This window comes from Chanodichthys erythropterus, chromosome 4 (assembly GCF_024489055.1).
Source record: "Chanodichthys erythropterus isolate Z2021 chromosome 4, ASM2448905v1, whole genome shotgun sequence".
NCBI classification, from domain to species: domain Eukaryota; kingdom Metazoa; phylum Chordata; class Actinopteri; order Cypriniformes; family Xenocyprididae; genus Chanodichthys; species Chanodichthys erythropterus.
Genome location: NC_090224.1, coordinates 996,246 through 1,018,522, shown reverse-complemented (window position 1 = coordinate 1,018,522; position 22,277 = coordinate 996,246). Strand labels below are relative to the sequence as shown.

The following is a 22,277-nucleotide window of genomic DNA, read 5'->3' as shown; positions in this document are numbered from 1 at the left end:
GGCTACTTCAGTAACTACACGATTTTGTGTCAAAAAACAAACAAACAAACAAACAAAAAAAAAAACAGGTTAACAGGTTGTTTTTATATGTTGGAAGTATTTTTCATAAATGTTGGTCTTTAATTGAATAAGACTAAACTATTTGTGCTGGCAAAAATAATGGCTTGATATTTTTGATGTGTGTTACATTTTTGCTTTTTCATAAACCAAATTCTGCATTTTTTTTTTTTTTAAATTTACAGTAGGCAATTTAAAAGGTTTAACAGTTTCCTCTTGTGAAAACTAGTGTGAAGACCAAATGAGATGACAGTTCAACTGAAAAGAACTGTAAATGTAAATGTGTATGTGTGTTTTGTAGGCTAGTCAAGACTTTAAGAACAGTATGTGCTTATCCAAAAAAAAAAAAAAAAGAAAAAAAAAGGATTTTCAAACATAAACCTTGAGAAATATTGACTGAATTAACACAACTTGCCCTAGTCTAATAAGCATCTAGATAACAAAAGTCAGGAACAAACATTTTACAGAAAATAAATGACTTCATAGATGTCAAAATGCTATGTATTGCTTGAGAATCAATTGTCAAAAAAGTAATATTTCTATTAATACATAAATTAATACATAAATATTAAAATATTTAGTTTAATTAAAATCACTGATAATAAATAGTGCATATAAAAATAATAAACAATTACTGCGCTTAATTCTACATCTTTATTTTATTACTGTTTTTTCTGAATACCTGAAGACAGATTGTTGAATAAGGAAACACCCTTTTTGCCTGTGTGGTGTCTCAATTTACACTGCAGCAATGTCATGCACTTTGGAGCAGAGATCATCATTGAGTAGTTGCTCACTGAGATGTCTTTGTATAAGCTTGCATTGAAGGACTGAGATGTTCTTTTTCAGTCCACTTTTCAAGAAGGTGTTGGATGAAACTAAGACACATCAGGTGAAAACAGACCATCTGCTGCGTGTTGATGATCATGACTTCACTATGAGACCAGCATTTGCAGGTAAAATCTATGTGTGTGTGTCTGTCTTACTGGCATGATACATGATAGTTGTATATATTGTCAATTCATATTGATTGTAGACTCTTTCTTTATATGCATATTTTTCTCATTTTATTGTACGAGGACATCAGATTTATTAAATGAATACTCTCTTTTTACATTTGACCCTACAATAGGATATCTACACATTTTAATACTTCATAAAGCGATCCTTTGCCAGAATAGCAGCTGTGAATATTTCGGAGCATATTCTAGCTTCTCACACTTTTCAACTGCGATTTTGGCTCATTCTTCCAAACGTGCTCAATGTCATTCTCATAATTTATATGATATTTATGCCCTGCAACTTATGAATAATGTCAATTTTATGAACAGATGCAAACACGTTCTCTTGTTGTATGTGTTTATTATCAATTCTTTCTACTTTAACGAAATAGCTTGGTTGTCATGGTGTGGTTATCTCAGGAACAAACTGAAGACTTAGAAGATCAAATCCAAATGAAAATTTTAATTATAATTCTCAGGAACAGGTAGACAGGCAAGGAAACCCATGCTAATACAACAGTGACCAGACAGAGACAGAAAGCAAGGGTGCATCTTAAATAGCAAACAGAAACAAGATAACTAATCAAACACATGCTAGGACAAATGAACTTATTAAGGCAAAGGCGTGGCGGGAAACTGAACGAAGGAAGACAGGAACATATCAAAATACAAACTGAAAGTCCAAAGACAAACTGAAAACATGTAATTTACTCCCCCCTTCCTGGAAGGCGTGTCCCCTCTCCACAAACAGTCAACTGGGGTACCCACAGTACTTGGATCCAGGGAGGTGCAGGCAGTTCAGGGGCCCAGGGTGGTGCTGGCAGCTCAGGGGGCCACCAGGGCGGTGCCGGTTCAGGAAGCCAGGGAGCATGGAAGGGATCAACATTACAGAAAGCCAGAGGAAAGGAGGCACAGGGGGTGCTGGAGACTCAGATGGCACTGGAGACTCAGGGAGCCAGAGAGGTACAGGAGGCGCTGGAGACTCAGAGAGCACTCATGGGCTGGAGCCTTCTCTATGCTGTACCTGGGGGCTAGAGCCTTCTCTAGGCTGTACTCAGGGGCTGGAGCCTTAACACTGACACTGGCCGGCAACAGAATATGACGTCTCTACTGGTGTGACTGTGAGTATAAAAGCAGCACCTGTAGAACATGTCATGCTCTTTCTTCTCTTCCAGAGACCATTTGTTTGAAAGGCAATTGTGGCTAGCACAAGTGCTAACAGAAAGAGGAAATCTTTCTCCTCGATGCAGCGGCTTGGCCGTCTGAACTTTTTGGCACATCCCTACAGACACGCAATATCGCGTTCAATATCGACGGCGATACATATCGATATTGAACGCGATATTGCGTGTCTTATCAGTGAACTACGGCTCTGTCTATTAAATGCCGCTTCATTTGAAAGCAGGTGATGGCGATTTAGCGGTAATCAGGGAACCGGCTTTACTGAAGAAATGCGCGTGACAAAAGCATTCGATACATCGCCCAGCCCTACTATGAGCCGACTTGGAAGCTGTCCTAAAAGAAGAACGTAGTTAGGCCTCCTCTTGCTTTAGAAAGTTGTCATTCTGAGGCCTCCGCTCCCCTGTGCTCTGCCTGCTATCAGTGATTTTTGACAGGTGTAGGACGCAGTGCCGAGGCCGTCATCCTTAGAGCTGCCCGAGCAGTATGCCAGGTTGTTCTCTGTGAGCTTCCTTCTTGTTAGACTCTCTGAGCTTTCTTATCAAACCTGCTGCTATAGCTATTAGTCGGGCTATGCATGGGGATAAACTGGTCCGTGAGCTAGGAGCAGTGCCGCTGTCTAACTGCTATTGCCTGGCACATCTCTGATATGGTCCTGGATGTATCAAACTCTGCCCAGCTGCGTATTTGAATGTGTCAAATACAGTTTTGACGGAAAACCTAATGAGGACGTTGTTTTGCACCGCGCTTGATGGAACGTGCACAGGCGAGGGCATTTTCACAAAACTTGACAACAAACTAAAAGAAGAGGGACTGTCTTGGGGCGAGTGCATTGTTGTGTGTACAGACAGTGTTGGAGCAATGCTGGGGAAAAAGAAAGGACTTAAAGCAAGAGTCTTACAAGTGGTGCCTCATGTAAATTTCATGCATTGTATTATACATAGAGAAGCTCTAGCGAGCAAAACACTTGAACCAGAACTTAAATGTGTTCTTGAGACTGCAATAAAAATGGTCAACTACATAAAAGCAAGTCCTCTCAATATCAGGCTGTTTGCCACTCTGTAACGAACTGGGATTGGAGTATGAGTGCTTGCTGTTCCATAGAGAAGTCGGGTGGCTTTCACGAGGGAATGTGCTTAGCCGCCTGTTTGAGCTGTGGGATGAAGTTCATTTATTTCTGATGGAGCATTCACGAGTTCACATATACATATGATTAGATAGAGATAGTAATGCGTATTTGGCGTGCTGTCCAGGGGGAGGGCTCCGAGCTCGGAATTTTGGCCCGAACCCAGAGTACTCCCCCCGGATGTGGTTATGAGAGATGGAATTTAGAAGTGAGGAGATGGGGTGGTGGAGGGATGCTTATAAACTGTCAAACAAACGGAGGTAAGTGTGTCATATATATACCTCCATTGGTTGATTAGCTGAATGCTTTCCACCTGTGATAATTAGTCTAATAATCTGCACCTGCTCCTCCCGAATTTTGTTAATAAAACATAATTTCACGAGTTCACATATACATATGATTAGATAGAGATAGTAATGCGTATTTGGCGTGCTGTCCAGGGGGAGGGCTCCGAGCTCGGAATTTTGGCCCGAACCCAGAGTACTCCCCCCAAAAGCAAGAGAGCAAAAGGACAGCCGCCAGACTAAAGACCCCAAAAGACGCCGAGAATTGGCGGACTGGCATTTCAAGAAGCCTGGTCGTTTGACCAGGAGGGCCCGTGTTGCCACTGACGGGAGCGTATCACTGTACCGGGCGGACGGGCCCTACTAGCCTGACAAACGATGAGTAGCTGAAATTTGGAACGACCGATCGGGAGGGCTCTCGCAACATCTGATAGGAGACCAAGGCTCCAGAAGACCGATGCTTGTTGTATCAGATGTGTAAAGCCCTACCGGCCGGTAAATGAGGAGCAGTATGATTTAAACCGTCCAACTGGGGGGGGTCCGTGTTGCCTCTGACGGGATTGTGCATCGCCAGGTGGACGGGCCCTACCGGCCGATTGACGGGGAGCGCGTGATTTGGAGCGCCCGATCGGGAGGGCTCTGGTTACGTCCGACGGGAGACCGAGGCTCACGGCGTAGAACGGGTGAGCCCTACCGACCGAAGTTTCGGACTGACCGACCAATCGAAAAATGTTGGTCGATAGTGTGGTGAACGGAAAGAATGCCCAGCCAGGAGAGCTCTCGCAGCGTCTGATGGGAGACCAAGGCTCCAGGAGACCAATGCTCATGGCATCAGACGGGTAAGCTTCGCTAGCAGACAGGCAGAAAATAAAGTGCAGAGGTTCGATCGGGAGGCTCTCGCGGCGTCCGACGGGAGACCAATGCTCCAGGAGACCAATGCTTGGGGCCTCGGACGGGTAAGCCTCGCCGGACGAGGAGAGAATGAGCACTGACCGGGAGGCTCTCGCGGCATTCGATGGGAGACCAAGGCTCCAGGAGACCAATGCTCATAACATCGGACGGGTAAGCCTCGCTAACAGACAGGCAGAAGTTAAACAATGAAGATCGACCGGGAGGCTCTCGCTGCGTCCGAAGGGAGACCAAGGCTCCAGGAGACCAATGCTCGTGGCGACAGATGGGTAAGCCTCGCCGGACGAAGAAGGATATCGACAAGGAAGCTGATCGGGAGGGCTCTCGCTGCGTCGGACGGGAGATCAAGACTCACTGTGTCAGACGGGTAAGCCTTGCCCGTCAGAGAAAGGATAAAAGGATAAAAGCTGACTGGGAGGGCTCTTGCTGCGACCGATGGGAAATCAATACTCACAGCATCAGACTGGTAAGCCTCGATAGACAGAGGAAGGGAAGAGTTGGAAACTTAGCAGGAGGGCTCTTGCAGCATCCGATGGGAGATCAAGACTCGCAATATCAGCGTTTTTTTTTTTTTTTTAAATCAACCGATAAGGGTTTGGTGGGCTTTTCTGATATGGAAACGGTTGGTCCTGATGTAGCTATGGAAAGCATCTGAGGACCATCTTCCTAGAGCTTGGATTTGCTGCTGGGAGAGGCCTTTTTGGGCTGCTGATGTTGCTGCCCCAATGCGGAATGAATGACTGGAAAAATTGTGTGCTGAGATGCCGGATTGCTGGAGAACTGATTTGAGGTGTTTTTGAAACCAGAAGCGTGTAGCAGGTTTGTTGGAAGCATCGATGAAAAGAGGTTCGAGAGGAGATTTAGCCTGGGCGTTTCTGATCTTCAGATATGCTAAGATGGTTTGGTATGGTTGGATTGGAGATGAGAGGTTGAAAATGTATATGTAATGGCCTTTTTTAGCTTGGTCCGTTTTGCTTTGCTTAATCAAGTAGGAGATTGTTTCGCTGTCGATTGCTGAAAGGTCTGAAATGGTGGGGTGGACTTTCGGATCGAACTTTGAGGTGATTGCAATTTCGGAGCACCTGAGAAAGCCAAAAAAGGCGAGAATGAACATGGCGTCGAGGGTGCGGGCGGTATTAAGGGGCTGATAACTTGTGCGAAGGGTATGGATACATTTGGTGAGGATGTCCAGCGTTATAGGTTGTCTGGAATCAGGGCGGGAGGGCTGGGATCGTTGGATCCCTTTGATTAAGAGAGAGGTTTGAGAGTTATTTATTTCTGCGGAGGGGGCGCCATAAATCAGTTTATGGAAAAATTGGACGCCGCTCAGATAGCCTTTGATGGACCCGACTTGGAGGCCCTTAACGCTTTTGAGATAGGAGATGAATGAGGTTATTGAAAGGAGAGAAAAATCAGGGAACTGCAAGTTATATGCGCAATGGAAAGCTTTGAAACATCTCCATGCTGTCACGTAGGATTGGATGGTTCTGGGGGAAACAGCCTGCAGGATGGCGTCGAGTGATGCATCGAGAAGGGGTTTTAATGGGTGGTTTACGGGAATATCAGATCTGAATAAGGAGGTACGGGAGTTGGGAATTGGTCTGCTTCTGGAGCCAGCGTCCTGAATTTATTTTCAGTTGCGAAGGTTGCTGGTCTTGGCACATAGCTGGTGGATTTGACTTGGGTGTCCGGGCAGGGAGGGATGGAAGGGTTAATCTGTGGGCACGTCATGGTAGAATGTGCCACTGACCTGCATATGGCACACGAAATGTTTCTGCAGCCTAGAAACACCCTGTTGTGGAGATCGGCATCGAGTGCACCCCAGTAAGGGCACTGATTCCACTAGGCGACTCGCACGGCACATTTTGCAGAAAACAGTTTGTGGTAGGTGTAGAAGTGCCCGCCCCCATAGGACAGCGCCAGCTCAGCTATGATTGCCAGATAATCATTTAGTTCGCGCCGCCTATGGGGGAAAGCTGAACAGATTATTTCAGTGAAACGGGAAAAAGCAATAGAAAACTCAGAAAAAGAAAGCAGACGAGATGAATGTGGATTTGAGTTTTTTAGGGTGACTGAGAAATCGCCGCAGTCTATTTGACGGTTAGAATCTGGAGCCGGTATTAAAGAGAGAAGAGATGATAAATCTACGTCCACACCTGCCAGGATCTGCGCTCTGATGTTTTGAGCCACTGGGGGGGGCTCAGAGGCGACCGCATTCGGTGGGACGGGCATCGCTGATGCTGTGAAGAGAGAGTAAGGTGATTTGTTTTGCAGGAGTGGATTGCAAGAAGCAGTGGCTGCAGCTGTGTTTGTCAGCAGCGGTGGCCTCATGCTTAGATCAGCCTCTGGGGCTTGAAAAGGAAGATTGAAAGGAGCCTGGAGGTGAGCTCTAAAATCTTGAGCTGAAGGCGTAGGCGCCCTCGCTTGCGCTGCCTGCCACTGAGAAGGGGCGGGGTTAGAGATGTTCGGAGGGAACTGGTGAAAGCCCTGAGCCTGAGTTGCCAGCATCCTCGCGCTAGTGTCTGCGAAGGGAGCTGGAGGCCACTGATAATAGGTAGGGTTGTGGACAGCGAGAAAAGGCTGAGAAGCTGAGGGAAGGCCTGTTGGCCCGGCCGCATGAGGTGTTGCGGCGAGAGGAGCCGAGTAGAAATGCTGGGCTTCAGCGAGAGGCGGACTAGGTCTTACGGCGGAGGCATCTGGGGCACGGCCCAGGCTCGCCGAATGCCTTTTGTTGCAGCCCGACAGTTGAGTCGAGCTAGATCTTGTGCGGGAGGAAGGAGGAGTTGAGCGAGGCGAACGTTGACCTTTGCGGGCTTTGCTCTGCCTGTTGGCTGTCTTGGGAGCTGGAGTGGACTTCGGAGTGAGGTAGGTTGGCTGTAAACTCACGTATAGATCGTACAGTTCCGCTTTGTTCATTTTCCGCGAGAACTGTACATCTGAATTTGCCAGCGCTTGCCTCAATCCTACTACTGTCCACTTGCCAATAGGTGGAATCGTTGGGACGGCTGAACGATAGGAAGATGCCGGGGAGGTATTTTGAGGTCTCGCCGGTGGAGGCGAGGGCTGAGCTCGGCGTCTAGGCGAGCTTGTAGCTGCACGGGCAGGTGGTCGGCCGCGCCTGGGAGCCTGGGGCTCAGGTGCAGTGTCGAGCAGAGGAGAAGTTGTCGAGGGGTCGGCAGGTGGAGACGCAGGATCCTCGGAAAAGTTAGCTTCGTCGTTAGACGGGGAGACGTTAACTTGAGACATAGTAGCAGAAGGGTGAACCGAAATGCTGATAAACTGTCAAACGAACGGAGGTAAGTGTGCCATATATATACCTCCATTGGTTGATTAGCTGAATGCTTTCCACCTGTGATAATTAGTCTAATAATCTGCACCTGCTCCTCCTTAATTTTGTTAATAAAACATCATTAGGTCCCAGCTTGCTGACCACCTCACTGATCCTGACTGGTTAACAAGTCTAGTGTATTTGTCTTGCATAATTGAAAAACTGAATGGACTTAATATGTCATTGCAAGGTGAAAACACAAGCATCATGTCGCTGAATGATAAAATCCACGCATTCATGAGAAAACTAGAGCACTGGACTGAGCGAGTTGAAACGGGTATTGATATGTTTTCTGAACTGGATGAATTCATGGAGGAAAATTACCTTAGTGTTAACATAGTGAAGATGTCTATCTCTACCCACCTCCTGGAACACTTTAACAGGTATTTCCCAGAGGAAACAGCTCCAGAACAATATGACTGGATAAGATCACCATTCACCCTGTAACAAGGGCGAATCATCTGACATCCGACATGGAGGTCAAGCAACAGAACCTTAAAGACAGCGTTTAATTCCAAGACGCTGGCTGAGTTTTGGATTTCAGTCAAGAGGGAATACCCACAGCTATCCAAGGTCGCTATGGATATACTGATGCCATTTGGCACTACCTACTTGTGTGAAAAGACTTTCTTGGCACTCTCGTGCATTAAAAATAAATTCAGAACTACACGTGGAGGAAGATCTCCAAGTGGCGGTCTCCAAAATTAAACCAAGAATGGACTTGCTGTGCTCCAAGCATTGTGCCCACCGATCTCATTAGGTGAGGTTAATGTTGAAATGAAAGAAATGCATAAATTACTATAAAATAATATTATGGTTGTTAGACTGTTGTGTTTTTTTTGTGTTTTAATTATGCTTGTGTTTTGATAGGTCTATTAATGTGTTTGCTGTGTCGTTCAATGTTTGTATACTTTAACCACCTCAGAGGATAGTGGGGGTTGCCTCTTATTTTGGGGGTCGTGGGCTGAAAAGTTTGGGAACCCCTGCTCTAGAGGACGCAGTGCGAGTTCCCATTTGAAAGGGAATGTCTCAGGTTATGCATGTAAGACACCGCATCTCTCTTGGCATGCTTCAGGTATTCCTTCACACATCTCCTCCTCAGAAGAAGTGGATGACTTGTTATACAGATGTTCTACTCCCCCTTTATACTCACGGTCGCACAAGTAGTGATGTTGTAGGCTGTCTTCGGCAAATGTCAAGTTCATTGTCGTGTTTAGACTCGTGCTTCAGACACCGGTCATGCTGGAGGAATTCTCCATAGTGTCCTCTAGAGCAGTGGTTCTCAAACCTATCCTGGAGTACCCCAGTACTGCACATTTTGTATGTCTCCCTATATCTGACACACCCATTTCAAGTTTTGCAGTCTCTACTAATGAGCTCATGATTTGAATCAGGTGTAATAGATGAGGGAGACATACAAAATGTGCAGAGCTGGGGGTCCTCCAGGACAGGTTTGAAAACCACTGCTCTAGAGGACGCAGTGTCTTGTCCTTACTCTTGTTAAAGCAAATTTAGCTAGTATTTTATGAAGCTAGTATTTTAATGATCTAAAATATTTTCACACTACAGTAATTTGATAGAATTACAGCTTGTTTGGAAATTTTGAATTTTTTTATTTTTCCCTCTGTTTTCTTCACACATTGTGTGTCTCATATTTCATTTCAAGCTCTTCACTGACACTGCTGTCTTCTTAGTAATCAAGTACAGTAACTTTTTAAAAATCTGAGAAAATTCTTCATTGTATTTATTTTGTATTCAAAAACATAAAAACATAATGAGCAGAACAACCAAACTATACATCGATGAGAATGGACCAAGAACTGAACAAAACACAGAGCTTAAATAGACCAAACTAATCAAAGAAATCAGCATCAGGTGTAAGCTAATTAATCAGTAACCAAGGAGACAAACCAAGAGCGGGAACAAGGAAAAGGAAAACAGAGCACAACCAAGTCATAATAAAACAAATAAAGATACATATCAGAACCCTGAGACCAGGCATGATGTGTTATAAGGTTTGAACAGTGCCACACTTCATATCACTGACAAAATCCAAAATCTGGGTCACTATCACATATTTTAGTAAAAGTTCTCAGCTACTGGACTTCACACTTCTAACACAAGTCTCATTGTTCCTGCAGAGTTTTGAGGCATGACCTTTTCTAGGCAGTGTCTGGATGGTTGGAAGATACTCTTTATGTCAGTTGAACCAGCAGTGCCCACTGGGATGTTCAATTATGCATTTTGCTGTGAAGGCTTTTCTAATTTACACATTGGTTTTGCTTCTTACTTCTTCAGAATGTTTCTCTTCTTCATTATCACAGCAGTCAATTCAATATATTTCAAATTCACAACCTGAACATGGATCCCTGTGGGAGTTTTACCCTGAAAATGTAGTTTCTCAGGAGGACAATGATCATTTGTGTTGGCTACCCGCTAGTGTATGTGAGTTCTGACTCAACATAATTCTTGCCTTAAATTTATTTTTTGTTTATTTGTTTGTTTGTTTTTTGGGCTGGATGCAGTACCCTCTCTCCGTCTGTGGCCTGACATGTTTTAAAATTTTAAACATCCATTATTGTGCCTCAACCCTTATGCATGCTGCTGATTCTGTGTAATTGAATCATTAATTGAAAAGGGTGTGTTTAAAATAATAGTAGTGTGTTGAATTAGAAAGGTTTCATTCTGTGAAAAAACTAGTGTCAAACAAGTGGCCCTTATTTAAGGACGAAGGCAGCAAATGTTGTACTGTGCATTTCTCTCTGAAAATCTGAGTAAAATGGGTCGTTCCAGACATTGTTCAGAAGAACAACATACTTTGATTAAAAAAATGATTAGATAGGGGAAAGGCTGTTCAGCTAAAATGATATCAAATGCTTTAAAATGGCAACCAAAGCCAGAAAGATGTGGAAGAAAACAGAAAACTACAATGATCAGCTCCAGGGTGATCAAAGAAAGTCTAAAGTTACCTGTGAGTACTGTAACAATTAGAAGACACCTATGTGAGGCCAAGCTATTGGCATGAAGCCCCCGCAGTAAGCGAGCAGAATCTTGGTTTCAGACCAAAAATTTTAAAGTTATTGAGTGGCCAGCCCAATCCCCGGACCTTAATCAAATAGAAAACTTGTGGGGTGACATCAAAAATGCTGTTTCTGAGGCAAAACCAAAAAATGCAGAGGAATTGTGGTATGTAGTGCAATTGTCCTGGGCTGGAATACCAGAAGTTGAATCCATGCAATACAGACATGATGAAGCAGTTCTCAGAAACCGTGGTTATACAACTAAATATTAGTTCAGTGATAGAAAGCTACTTTTTCAAGCATTTTTCATACATTAAATGTTTGACTTTGTAAAGAAAAATGCAGACACTGCTATTATTTTGAACAGCCTAATATTCATTTTTCTTCACTTTATGTAAAGTAATAACAAATTTGATACATTTTTCTTCATGTTTTGATTTAGAGTAGAATGTGCAGTGTTCCCAATGCATTTGCATGTATTGAAATAAAAGTTATTATAAGGATTTTAAGCTTTACTCGCTTTTTTAAACACACTGCTATTATTTTGAACAGAACTGTACCTGAAGAATTATTTAAGTTCCACAGACGTTCTTGTCATTTTCCAATATTCATTGCTTGTTTAAGAACCTATCCTGGTTTTTGGATGATTTAAGACTGTTGACGTACCTGTATCTCCCAGACATTTTGAATTGTTGCAAGCTTGTTTGTTTTCAAAGACTGTATTTATTGCCTGCATACTCGCCCAGGGATACTTGCCTCCCTTCATCTCTGTCCTCGAATTCTGCTAATAAACTTCTGCTCCTGGGTTCTTTTCCATCTCTAGTCATGGAGTGACTTTACAGAACCAAAGTAATTGAAAATAACTTGTGTAGATGAATGGCACCCTCTTACTTTGAACCCATCATCATCAAATGCTTTGAGAGATTGATCAGAGATTTCATCTGTTCCCTAGACTCATTGGACTCATTACACTGGCTTCTGGTGACTGTGGGGGTTTTCACACTTGGCACGTTCTGCTGTCGTCTGAATCCAAGAGTGATTGTTCCCAGCACCCACTGCAGTGTCGGTCTGATTTCACACTCACTCAATTCTATCAAACTCTGGTGCATTTGCATTCATCTTACATCACAAACATGCACACCACATGATGTAAAACAGAGAGTGGGTCAAAATATTGTGTTTTTTCTTTTATTAATTTGGTTTTAATATGTGCAACAAACTTACCAACACTTCTACTGTACGGTTACTGTATGTGTGTTGCACGAAGGTGGATTTCTGCTACTTGCAAACTGACTCTTTTGAGGAGACAGCAAATTAGAGGTTGGAAGCCGGCAGTCTGACAATAGCCCGGCTACTCTTTACATCCTTTGACAATAGCGCATTCTCGCTTGAACTTGAAGTGAACAAAACTTTCTGCAGTGGTGGTGTTCACACAGTTCTCAGTTCCCAATATATGTTTTTGCATCCCGGCCATGAGTGCACCTTCAGAGAGAACTTTCAGCTTTTGTGGTCAGATTTTTCGTCAGTCAGTGACAATCTGTTCTTGCATGGATGTTAAAAAAAGATTTTATTTTGCAGTATAAAAGAGTTTTGTCATGATCTTTTCTTTAATGGTTTCATGTTCTGTTTCATTTCGTTTCCATGGTTTTCCATGGGTCACTGTCTTTGTCTGCATTTCCATTCATTCATTTGTTGTCATGGTTTCTGATTTGTTCACATCTGTTCCCTGTTTGTTAATTATCATTTCTTGTGTATTCAAGCCTTCAGTTTGTGTAGTGTTCATGTTCTTGGTGTTCGAATTTAAAAATATCTTTATGCGTCATTCTGCATCACGCATCTCTCTTTTGGATTATACACAGAGTAAACATAACATAGATTCTATGCCATGAACTTAACATAGTTCACATGCTTTTGAAAATCCAGTATTTAGCTGATAAGTGCTCATTGTCACAGCTGTAAACTGATTTTTATTTTTTCTAGACGGACCATTAAAGAATGCCATAAACACTTCTTCCAGAAATCTTAATGGCTACTTCAAAAGTTACTCCAAAAGTGTTTCCAATTTTGTGTGTCTTATGCATCAGACGGTCAGCCAACAGTGCATAGGCGTGACGTCTCAGGCTGACACTAGGTGGAGACAGACAAAGAGTACGAAATGCATATGAGATATTGGTCTGGAGTTTTTTTTTTTTTTTTGATAGGTAAATTTGCTATTTGGCATTTCTAGTTACTGTGCTTGACATATAGTAAACATTTAACATGTTGCAACATCATATACATGAATGAATGCTCTTCTAGCTGTAACATGTCAATGATTTAATTTTATTGTACTATTTAAATTATTAAAGTGATAGATCACCCAAAAATGAAAATTATCCCATGATGTACTCACCCTTTAGCCATCCTAGGTGTATATGACTATCTTCTTTCAGACTAACACAATCTGAGATATATTTAAAAAATATCCTTAGTCCTCCAAGGTTTATAATGGTTGTGAATGAGGGGCTGCGTTTTGAAGCCAAAAATAATGCATCCATCCATTAAAAAAAGTAATCCATATGACTCCAGGGGGTTGATAAAAGTCTTCTAAAGCAAAGCGATGCGTTTTTGTAAGAAAAATATCCATATTTAAAACTTTATAAATTCAAATATTTATTGCTGATTTTATTACTTATTTCTAATAACCCTTTTAAATGTAAAAACAGACATTATAAAAACTTTGAAACTAATACTGTTCTCGTCACTTCAGGTCCAGCAGTACCAGTGGGTGTGGATGTACAGGTAGAGAGTTTGGACAGCATTTCAGAAGTAGATATGGTAAGAAATATTTAATTTGTTTATTTGTATCTAATTCATTTTAATTAATAAACAAACAAACAAACAATTTTGCATAAATAAAATGAAGCCATTAATTTATTTATTATTATTTTTTATTTATTTACTTTGCATTGTTTTCATGGTAAGCTAATGCAAAATGCAATGCAAACTCAGCATTAATTAAAGTGATGCATAAATACTTTACAGTTGAAATATTGTATCTTTTTTACCCATTACTGTAATGAGAATGTGATTGTTATTCACGTTAAAATAGGCTACTTGAAGTCCAAATGTCAACAGGAAGATTGCATGGATTAAATATGGATCTCAGTGTTTGTGATTAATCTTCCTCCTGAAAGCATCAGAGATCTGTCCAGATATGCTTTTATTTATCATATCAGTGCCGATTTTTACGAGTGAGCGTGGATTTGATCTTACGTAATATGGAGTCACGTAGAGGATAATCCATGAGGTTTACCCAGTGACATCACAGGGAATCAACCAATCAGAATGTGCAGTCCATCTGGCTTGATAAAGGCTGGTAAAAGTGCTGACATCCCTCAGTAATGCCAACAGATGGTAATATTTCACAAGGGTTTATGCAGTTTGGGAAGCATGTCAACACCTTGCATAAAAGCTTTTTTTTTTCAGGTTTAAATCGAGCTAAGCAAATTTGTTTTGCAACCACATCAACAGTATCTGCATTGTTAAAGGTGAACTAAGCTGTTTTATTCTACATAAGGGTTGTGTTTTGAGGTGTATATAATGAAGGTTGTTAAATAATGGCCTAATATTAACTCCGCTTTGGTGCTTCAAGGATATCGCACAACGCCATAATAACCAACCTTTCATCTGAGCTGCCTAAGTCAGTGTCAAAATGTTTGAGTTGACCAATCAAATGAAAGCGCTCCAGTTAACGGTCATAAAGTGTGAGATAAGATGTAAGTAGCTAAACTAAACAGCTGTCTTTCGATAGAAGTGTTAAACGACCTAAAGAAATAATCTGTTTGCAAAGACTGTATCAATCAAAGCTCAGGTTTGGGAAGGGAAGAGATAAAGGTCAAGATAAGGAGAGAGGAGGAGCAGGTATTGCCTTTTCACCATTTATATCAGTCCGCTTGTCTGTGTTAGAGTGTTCCATATAGACCAGGGTTGCCAGGTTTTTACAACAAAACCTGCCCAATTGCTACTCAAAACCAGCCCAATCGCATCCTTTGGTAAAAATCGCATTCAAGGGGGTAAAATCTGTGTTTTTGGTGGGGTTCCCCTGGTAAAATTCACATTCCAGGGGCTAGATATCATGTTATTTTGGATCGCTTCAACCCACAGACATGAAAAACAACCGTGTAAAAGTAAAAGTAGTAAAAGTGTAAAAGTAGCCCAATTCTTGGTAACACTGAGACAAACTGATAGTCCATAGTAGACTTCAGTGCAACTTACATTGTTATGCCAGTAGGTGGTGACAAGTGACTGCCTTTATGAGTGAGCAATTGAACCATTTAAGAGTTAGTTCACCCAAAAATGAAAATAATGTATTGATTACTCACCCTCATGTCGTTCTACACCCGTAAGACCTTCGTTCATCTTCAGAACACAAATAAAGATATTGTTGATGAAGTGTTCTTGTCGCTTTATAATATTAAGATAAAACCACTGAACTCACATGAACTGTTTCAAATATGTTTTTAGTACTTTTATGGACCTTGAGAGTTTGAATGGCTTTGCTCTCAATAGAGGCCTCACTGAGCCATCGGATTTCATCAACAATATCTTAATTTGTGTTCCGAAAAAATGAACAAAGGTTTTACGGCTGTAGAACGACATGAGGGTCTGACATGAGCAAATCTCGTCCCCCCTTGACTACCATAGCATTTTTTTCCTACTATGGCAGTCAGTGGGGGGTGAAATCTGCTTGGTTACAATCATTCTTCCAAATATCTTCCTTTGTGTAGAGCAGAACAAAGAAATTTATCCAGGTTTGAAACAACTTGAGGGTAAGTAAATAATGACAACATTTTCATTTTTGGTGAACTGTCCCTTTAAGCTAAAGCCCGGAACACACCAAGCCAAAGATCGGCCGTCGGGCAGTTTTTGTTCATTGGCCGACTAAGTTTTCTCAGTATGTTCTGCACCATCAGCTGAAGTTGGTCCTCGTCGACTTTTTTTTCAGCCAATTCGACATGGTTCTCCATCGGAGCTCGTTGGTCAGTCAGGCCATCTGATCATTCTGATTGGCTGTTCAGCTACTGCCACCTGCTGGTACGGAAAGGCATTTCTTCTTACGCAGGCACAGAACGGACATGCTACTTGGCCGTTGGGTGTTGAGTGTCGGTTTGGTGTTTCAGGGCAACTTTGGACCCAGATACTGCCGACGTGAGCCAACCCCGCAGTCTGCTTTCGTCACCACAAGTTCGTCGGCGTCTGCAGTGTGTTGTGAGGGCTTAAGAATGGCTTACTTATACGTTACTCTGCATACTAAGCTGGGATAGGAGAAAGTATTTTACATTTATTAATGTAAAAGTCAATCCATGTTGTGCTTTTCATACAGGACTTCACCATGACCCTGTACCTGAGACACTACTGGAAGGACGAACGATTGTCTTTTCCAAGTAAAACCAATAAAAGCATGACTTTTGATGGTCGATTGGTGAAAAAAATCTGGGTTCCTGACGTGTTCTTTGTGCATTCCAAACGATCCTTCATCCATGACACCACCACGGAGAACATCATGATCAGGGTCTACCCTGATGGACATGTGCTCTACAGCCTCAGGTTAGTACTACAAACAGTGTACACAAGTATACCAACATGAATGCTTGGACAAAGCCTGAACCCGCATGCTGTTTTTCGGTGTGTCAGGGTGACTGTAACTTCAGCATGTAACATGGACTTCAGTCGGTTCCCGCTGGACACGCAGACCTGCACGTTAGAGCTGGAAAGCTGTGAGTGATGTACAGATCTCCTGACACTTATGTCCAGTATCACATCTGAGTCTCTGCAAACATTCGTTCATCTGCTGTGTGTCCAGATGCTTACACTGATGAAGACCTGATGCTCTACTGGAAGAGTGGAGATGAATCACTGAGCACGGATGACAAAATCTCTCTGTCTCAGTTCCTCATTCAGAAGTTTCACACCACCTCCAGACTGGCTTTCTACAGCAGCACAGGTGCACATGCTTATTTTTAAAGAGTAAACTACAAAGTTCAGTTTCAGTTTCAAATGATACAGGGTGTCTACTAGTGCATAACGTGCTGTCGCTTTGCACCCTTATGGTTTGGTTTCCCAGACATCTTGGACAAATATAATTTGTGTTGCATGTATATAAAGGTCAAAACTGTTTATTTGGCATCTGATTTGAACAACGATTAAATGTAGTTCTAAACCTGATACTTGTGTCCGCCTATACCCCTAGACTCATGTAACAAATTGGGGGCTCGTCCGGGATTTGTTACATCCCGCATGAGCCTAGGGGTATAGGCGGACAAAACAAAACAAGTATTTTAAAGAGCGTTGGTTTGAGTCCTGCCACAGCACCACAAGCAACAAATTACCATAAAGATTTTTATTTCACAGCTCATGGAACAAATACAAAAGGTATTGTAATAAAATAAAATAATAAAAAAAGAAAAGAAAAGGGAAGCAATGGCTTCAGGAGAGGGCAAGGCCGAAATAAACAAAAAAACTAAACAAAAAAACTATCCAACTGGGTAATTTAGTTAGGTAACCTCTTACTAAACTAACAAATAAAAGAAAAGAACAAAATTGTGCCCTAACTCCCTTCCTGGCCCCAAAACAGGAGAAAACAGGGTTTAACAAAAACAGCACCCACCTCCCTACAGCTTCCAAATAAAACAAATAAACAAATAAGCAAATATTAAAGTAATGGCTAAACTTAGTGTTAACAGCAGCAGCAATAAACCAAAAACGATAAACCCAAAACTGATAAAGATGAGGGGTAGTATGAAGCTCCATACTTAAACAGCAAAAGTAGATGTTACTCACAACTAACAAATCAAAAATACTACAATACCAGAGTAGAATATTAAGCAGTTCAACAACCAAAATTGTAAACTCAGCTACAGGCTAGGCTAGGCTAGGCAGGACAAAGACAGCGCTCTGGAGAAAGCTCCAAGAGTAACAGTATTTAAAGGCCTAAACTGTTTATTTGGCATCTGATTTGAGCAACTTTCAAATGTAGTTCTAAACCTGATACTGACTCACATTTAAATCCCTCTTACTTTTTAATTTTGTCATCAGTAGCTTCTTTTTGCATAAACTTTATAAGCACACTTATAATGCGATTAAGGCTGTTGGAGTTGGAGTCGGAGCTCATGTCATTAGAATACCGTAATTATGTTAACGTGATTATACTCATTACAGTGTTAAATCAACAGAGATCAGCAGAGAGTAAATGTAACATTATGAGTGGGTTTTGCAGTTAACAAGAGTGAACCTATTACACAAGTGCTGAATGACCATTACTTATGAGTAATGTAAAGCAGAATCACTGAAGAGACAACAAAAACAAATAAAAAAGAGAACAGAGTGACACTTTGAATTTTTTTTAATTAATTTTCATTTTTTTTTTACATCTTAAAATCAGTTACCATCTGACTTAACTGAGCAAGCTAACTTGTTACCAAGTTTGTTATTGCAATCACTCACAATCTTTAAAATCAACACAATCATACATATCATTTGGGATGAATGTTTTTATATAGGCGAAGCATTGAAGTTTAATTTTTTTTAAGACTTTAGGTGCTCAAAAGTATAATTAAGAATTAAGCCAGTCCTTGCTCATTGTTCGAAATCAGAATTCTTTTCTTTTACTAGTTCTTTTCATTTTATTTCATCTAAATATGCTCTCTCCTACAGGTTGGTACAATCGTCTTTACATCAACTTCACTCTGCGTCGTCATATCTTCTTCTTCCTGCTTCAGACGTACTTTCCCGCCACTCTGATGGTCATGCTGTCATGGGTGTCCTTCTGGATCGACCGACGAGCTGTTCCTGCCAGAGTCTCGTTAGGTGAAACCAGTGGGGTTGCATAACTTAATGCTTGAATGTGTCCAGGATTTTACAATCAGTTTTTGTTGATGAATGCTTGCATCTCACAGTTCTAGATAAAAATATTACATTATTTGTTACATTATAAATCAAGAATATTAAATCATTTGGGACTGCCAAATATAACAATATTAATTATAAGTGTAGATTTGAAGGGGACAGGGTTTTCTTGTGTCTCCAACCTTCCTGTTGTGCAAAGATTGTTTATTAATTGTATTGTTTTTTAAGACAAAGAAAGAAAGAAAAAGACCCATAATTAAAATACAAAATATGCATTTTTATTTCTGCTCTTTGGAATCCCAGTGGGTAGTTGGTGTGGAGATGAAATAAAGACACTATTTGTAGTAGAATCTCACTGTCATTTCCTTTAGGCATTACGACGGTGCTCACCACGTCCACCATCATCACTGGAGTGAACGCCTCCATGCCCAGAGTCTCCTACATCAAAGCCGTGGACATTTACCTGTGGGTCAGCTTCGTCTTTGTCTTTTTATCGGTACTTGAGTATGCTGCCGTAAACTACTTGACCACAGTGCATGATGGGACAGATCGCAAGTTAAGAGAGAAGGTAAATACACAAATGATTTTCAATTATATTCAGGTAATCTCCTTATTTTGCTAACATTCATTTTCACTATTAATTGCCTTTTAGTTTTTGCCTATATTTACCTTTATTTTGTCATCTTTATTATGTTGGCTTGACAAAACATATGGTTATATACTGTATGCAGGTTATTGTTTTTATAAGGTGTCCAGCAACACCTTGAAAACCCCCAAGATTTACAACATTTACATTTATTAATAGGAAAATTGGTGTGCTGTGGCTTAAATGGTTTTATCTCTCCAAAGTGGATGTCATTTAAAAATGTGGAAATGACCAGAAAGAAGTTAACACAATCTTTTATTCATACGGTTACATTTGACCTGGTTACTGGGACTGGCAAAATGATTAGTCTGCCAAGACCTAATTAATATAAATGTATACATGTTTTAAAATTTTAGTGGCTGCCACAATAATGGCCCATTTCAAAAGTTTACATGATTTTTCTTCTTTTTCTTCTCACTCGAATGGTGACAATATTATTCTTGTAAACAGTTTCCAGCGTTTCAGAAATAAAAGTCTATTTTTAACTCTTTCCCCACCATTGTTTTTTTTTTTTTAAGTTGTCAGCCACTGCAAGCATTTTTGATCATTTTCACAAAAATTTCATGGCCTCCAGAATATTTTGTTGTATGAATATCTGAACATGTAATATATCAAAATAAAGAACACAGCCTCTGCTTAAAAAAATAAATAAATAAAATTCTAGCTTTTTGCATTCTTGTTCAACTATTCTCAACTATTTTCAACTCTATCAACTCTTGAATGTGGGTTTCATAAAACAGCAACATTTTGAACAAAAAGTCTTTGTTTTTGTCAAAGAATATACCGTGCTTAAGCTAACGCTTTTATTGCTTGGTTCTGCTGCTTCTTCACCTGTTTTTTGATCCTGAGATTATGTACTCTTTCAGAAGATGCTTAATAGCGCCCCCTACCGTATGACAGTGAAAACATGGATTGCCGGAAAATACCATCAAGTGCGGGGAAAGAGTTAAAATGCATGCACATTACCTTCATGGTAACAATTGCCATATGGTTCTTTGCGGTGGTCAAAAAAGTTTTGGATTGATCCTTTTTTTGTCATTTCAAAAATCATTAATTTGGCCAGGATATTTTACATAGGTGGTAGGGGAAACACACTGACATTCTGGATTTGTACAGCAATAAAATCACAGACTAGCCCCTGTAAATGTTGATTACTTCATAAATCATCCCATGAGAACAAGTTACTATCTGGGTAAGGGTTCAAGTGACAATTAACTTTATAGCAATATCCTTGAAACAGCCAAGAACCAGTCCGACTAGCAAGGCCTATATCACTTCAAACTTCAAATCTCTTTTTTGGTTTTCAGGAGTTTGTCAAGCCAATATTCAAAGTTTGCCTTGTATACCTTTCCTCTTGTTGAACTTTAAGTAATATTAGGTGGCAAACTCTCAAGGTTTGTCTTATCCACGACTAAATTAGGGAAACCCCACCCCCATAATTTGCACCTTGCAGCCAAGTTAAAAGTTCTCTAAATGGTAACAAAAGTGTTTGTGTTTATCCATTTTAGCCTTTACCCTGCACATGTGACATATCTCACACAAGGACTATGATGCTTGATGACGCGTACTGTAAGCCTGATGTCAATGGCCTGACAGGATATACCCAGGCTCCTGTCTCCTCTGAGGAGACTGCAGATAAACAGGAACACATGGTAGTGTGCCTGTCTTTGGCAAATGAGGCCACAGCAGCCAAAAAGAAGACTGTCCGAAGCTTCCGTATTATCCAAAACACTCATGTCATTGATGCCTACTCTCGCATGATATTCCCTGGGGCCTTTATATTCTTCAATCTCATCTATTGGTCTGTGTACTGCTGAGTTGCCTTTCAAAGGGGTTGTGGTTGTAGCATATTATATATTAACAAAAGTAAAAGAAAATTGGTCTTTGTTATTGATTGAAAGTAAGAGACAACATGATGTAGGCTGGATTCAAATCTAGCACAAGTGTCCTGGCATTGATGTTAAAGGGATAGTTCACCCAAAAATGGCGGTGATGTCTCGCGCATATTCTTCAATGAGTGTCAGACTGGTCAGACATCACTGCCGTTGACAGAGCGCGATCAGACATCACTAAAGGAGTCCTGAACGGAGTTGGACATAGTGGTGTATTAGAGGTAAAAAATTATATAAATACTGTTCGGTTTCTCGCACAAACCGATCGTTTCGTGTCTTAGGACATTAATGTGTCGTCACGAGCCACAGGGTTTAATTTGGATTTGTCTAAGCAAGGTTTATTCACTCTTATAGATGAAGTTCCCATCAACCGCCATTATTTGAATGACAGAGGGCAGCGGTTGCAGTTAAAAATCATAATTTGTGATCGACTGAAGAAAAAATGTCACCTACATCTTGGATGCACTGGGGGTAAGCAGATAAACATCCAATTTTCATTTTTGGGTGAACTATCCCTTTAAGGACGTGCTGAAGGCATGTACAACCTGCTAGCAGATATAGGGTACAATGGGGCCAAAGTTTTCAGAGCCCATATGTGACAGCAGTGCCAAGCTGGCTGTTAGGAAGTTAGGGCAGAGCTAATGATTGCCTAACCTGGGGCCACTACTAACCCTACCTTCACTAGAACTGTAAGCTTCCCTCTAGCAAATGGCTAACCCGCCCCCACCACTAACCCTACACTCTAAAAAATGCTGGGTTGTTTCAACCCATGTTTGGGGCAAATATAGACAAACCCAACCATTGGGTTTAAAAGTTTAATTTAAACATTTAAACCAACTGTTGAGTTTGTCCATATTTGACCAAAACATGGGTTGAAACAACCCAGCATTTTTTAGAGTGTAACATTAATGATTCTATAATCTCCACCCCAGCTTCCAGTCTGAGACT

The 22,277-nt window shown here is 41.1% G+C and overlaps 1 protein-coding gene across 1 annotated transcript; it reads left to right on the top strand.

Annotated features, from left to right (window-relative positions):
* Positions 1 to 979: 979 nt before the first annotated feature.
* Positions 980 to 21,500, top strand: gabrr2b (gamma-aminobutyric acid type A receptor subunit rho2b). Its single transcript, XM_067382939.1, has 8 exons — positions 980 to 1,013; positions 13,654 to 13,721; positions 16,270 to 16,493; positions 16,581 to 16,663; positions 16,750 to 16,890; positions 18,600 to 18,752; positions 19,163 to 19,392; positions 20,946 to 21,500. Exons 1-8 carry the CDS (start codon positions 995 to 997, stop codon positions 21,252 to 21,254), a joined length of 1,227 nt encoding a protein of 408 aa, XP_067239040.1. The 5' UTR covers positions 980 to 994; the 3' UTR covers positions 21,255 to 21,500.
* The last annotated feature ends 777 nt before the right edge of the window (positions 21,501 to 22,277 follow it).

What these genes read in the sequence shown, in the direction of transcription:
- gabrr2b (XM_067382939.1), top strand. An exon ending in GCATTTCAGAAGTAGATATG is followed by an intron (nt 13,722 to 16,269) that starts GTAAGAAATATT and finishes CTTTTCATACAG; the next exon opens with GACTTCACCATGACCCTGTA. An exon ending in CACGTTAGAGCTGGAAAGCT is followed by an intron (nt 16,664 to 16,749) that starts GTGAGTGATGTA and finishes CTGTGTGTCCAG; the next exon opens with ATGCTTACACTGATGAAGAC.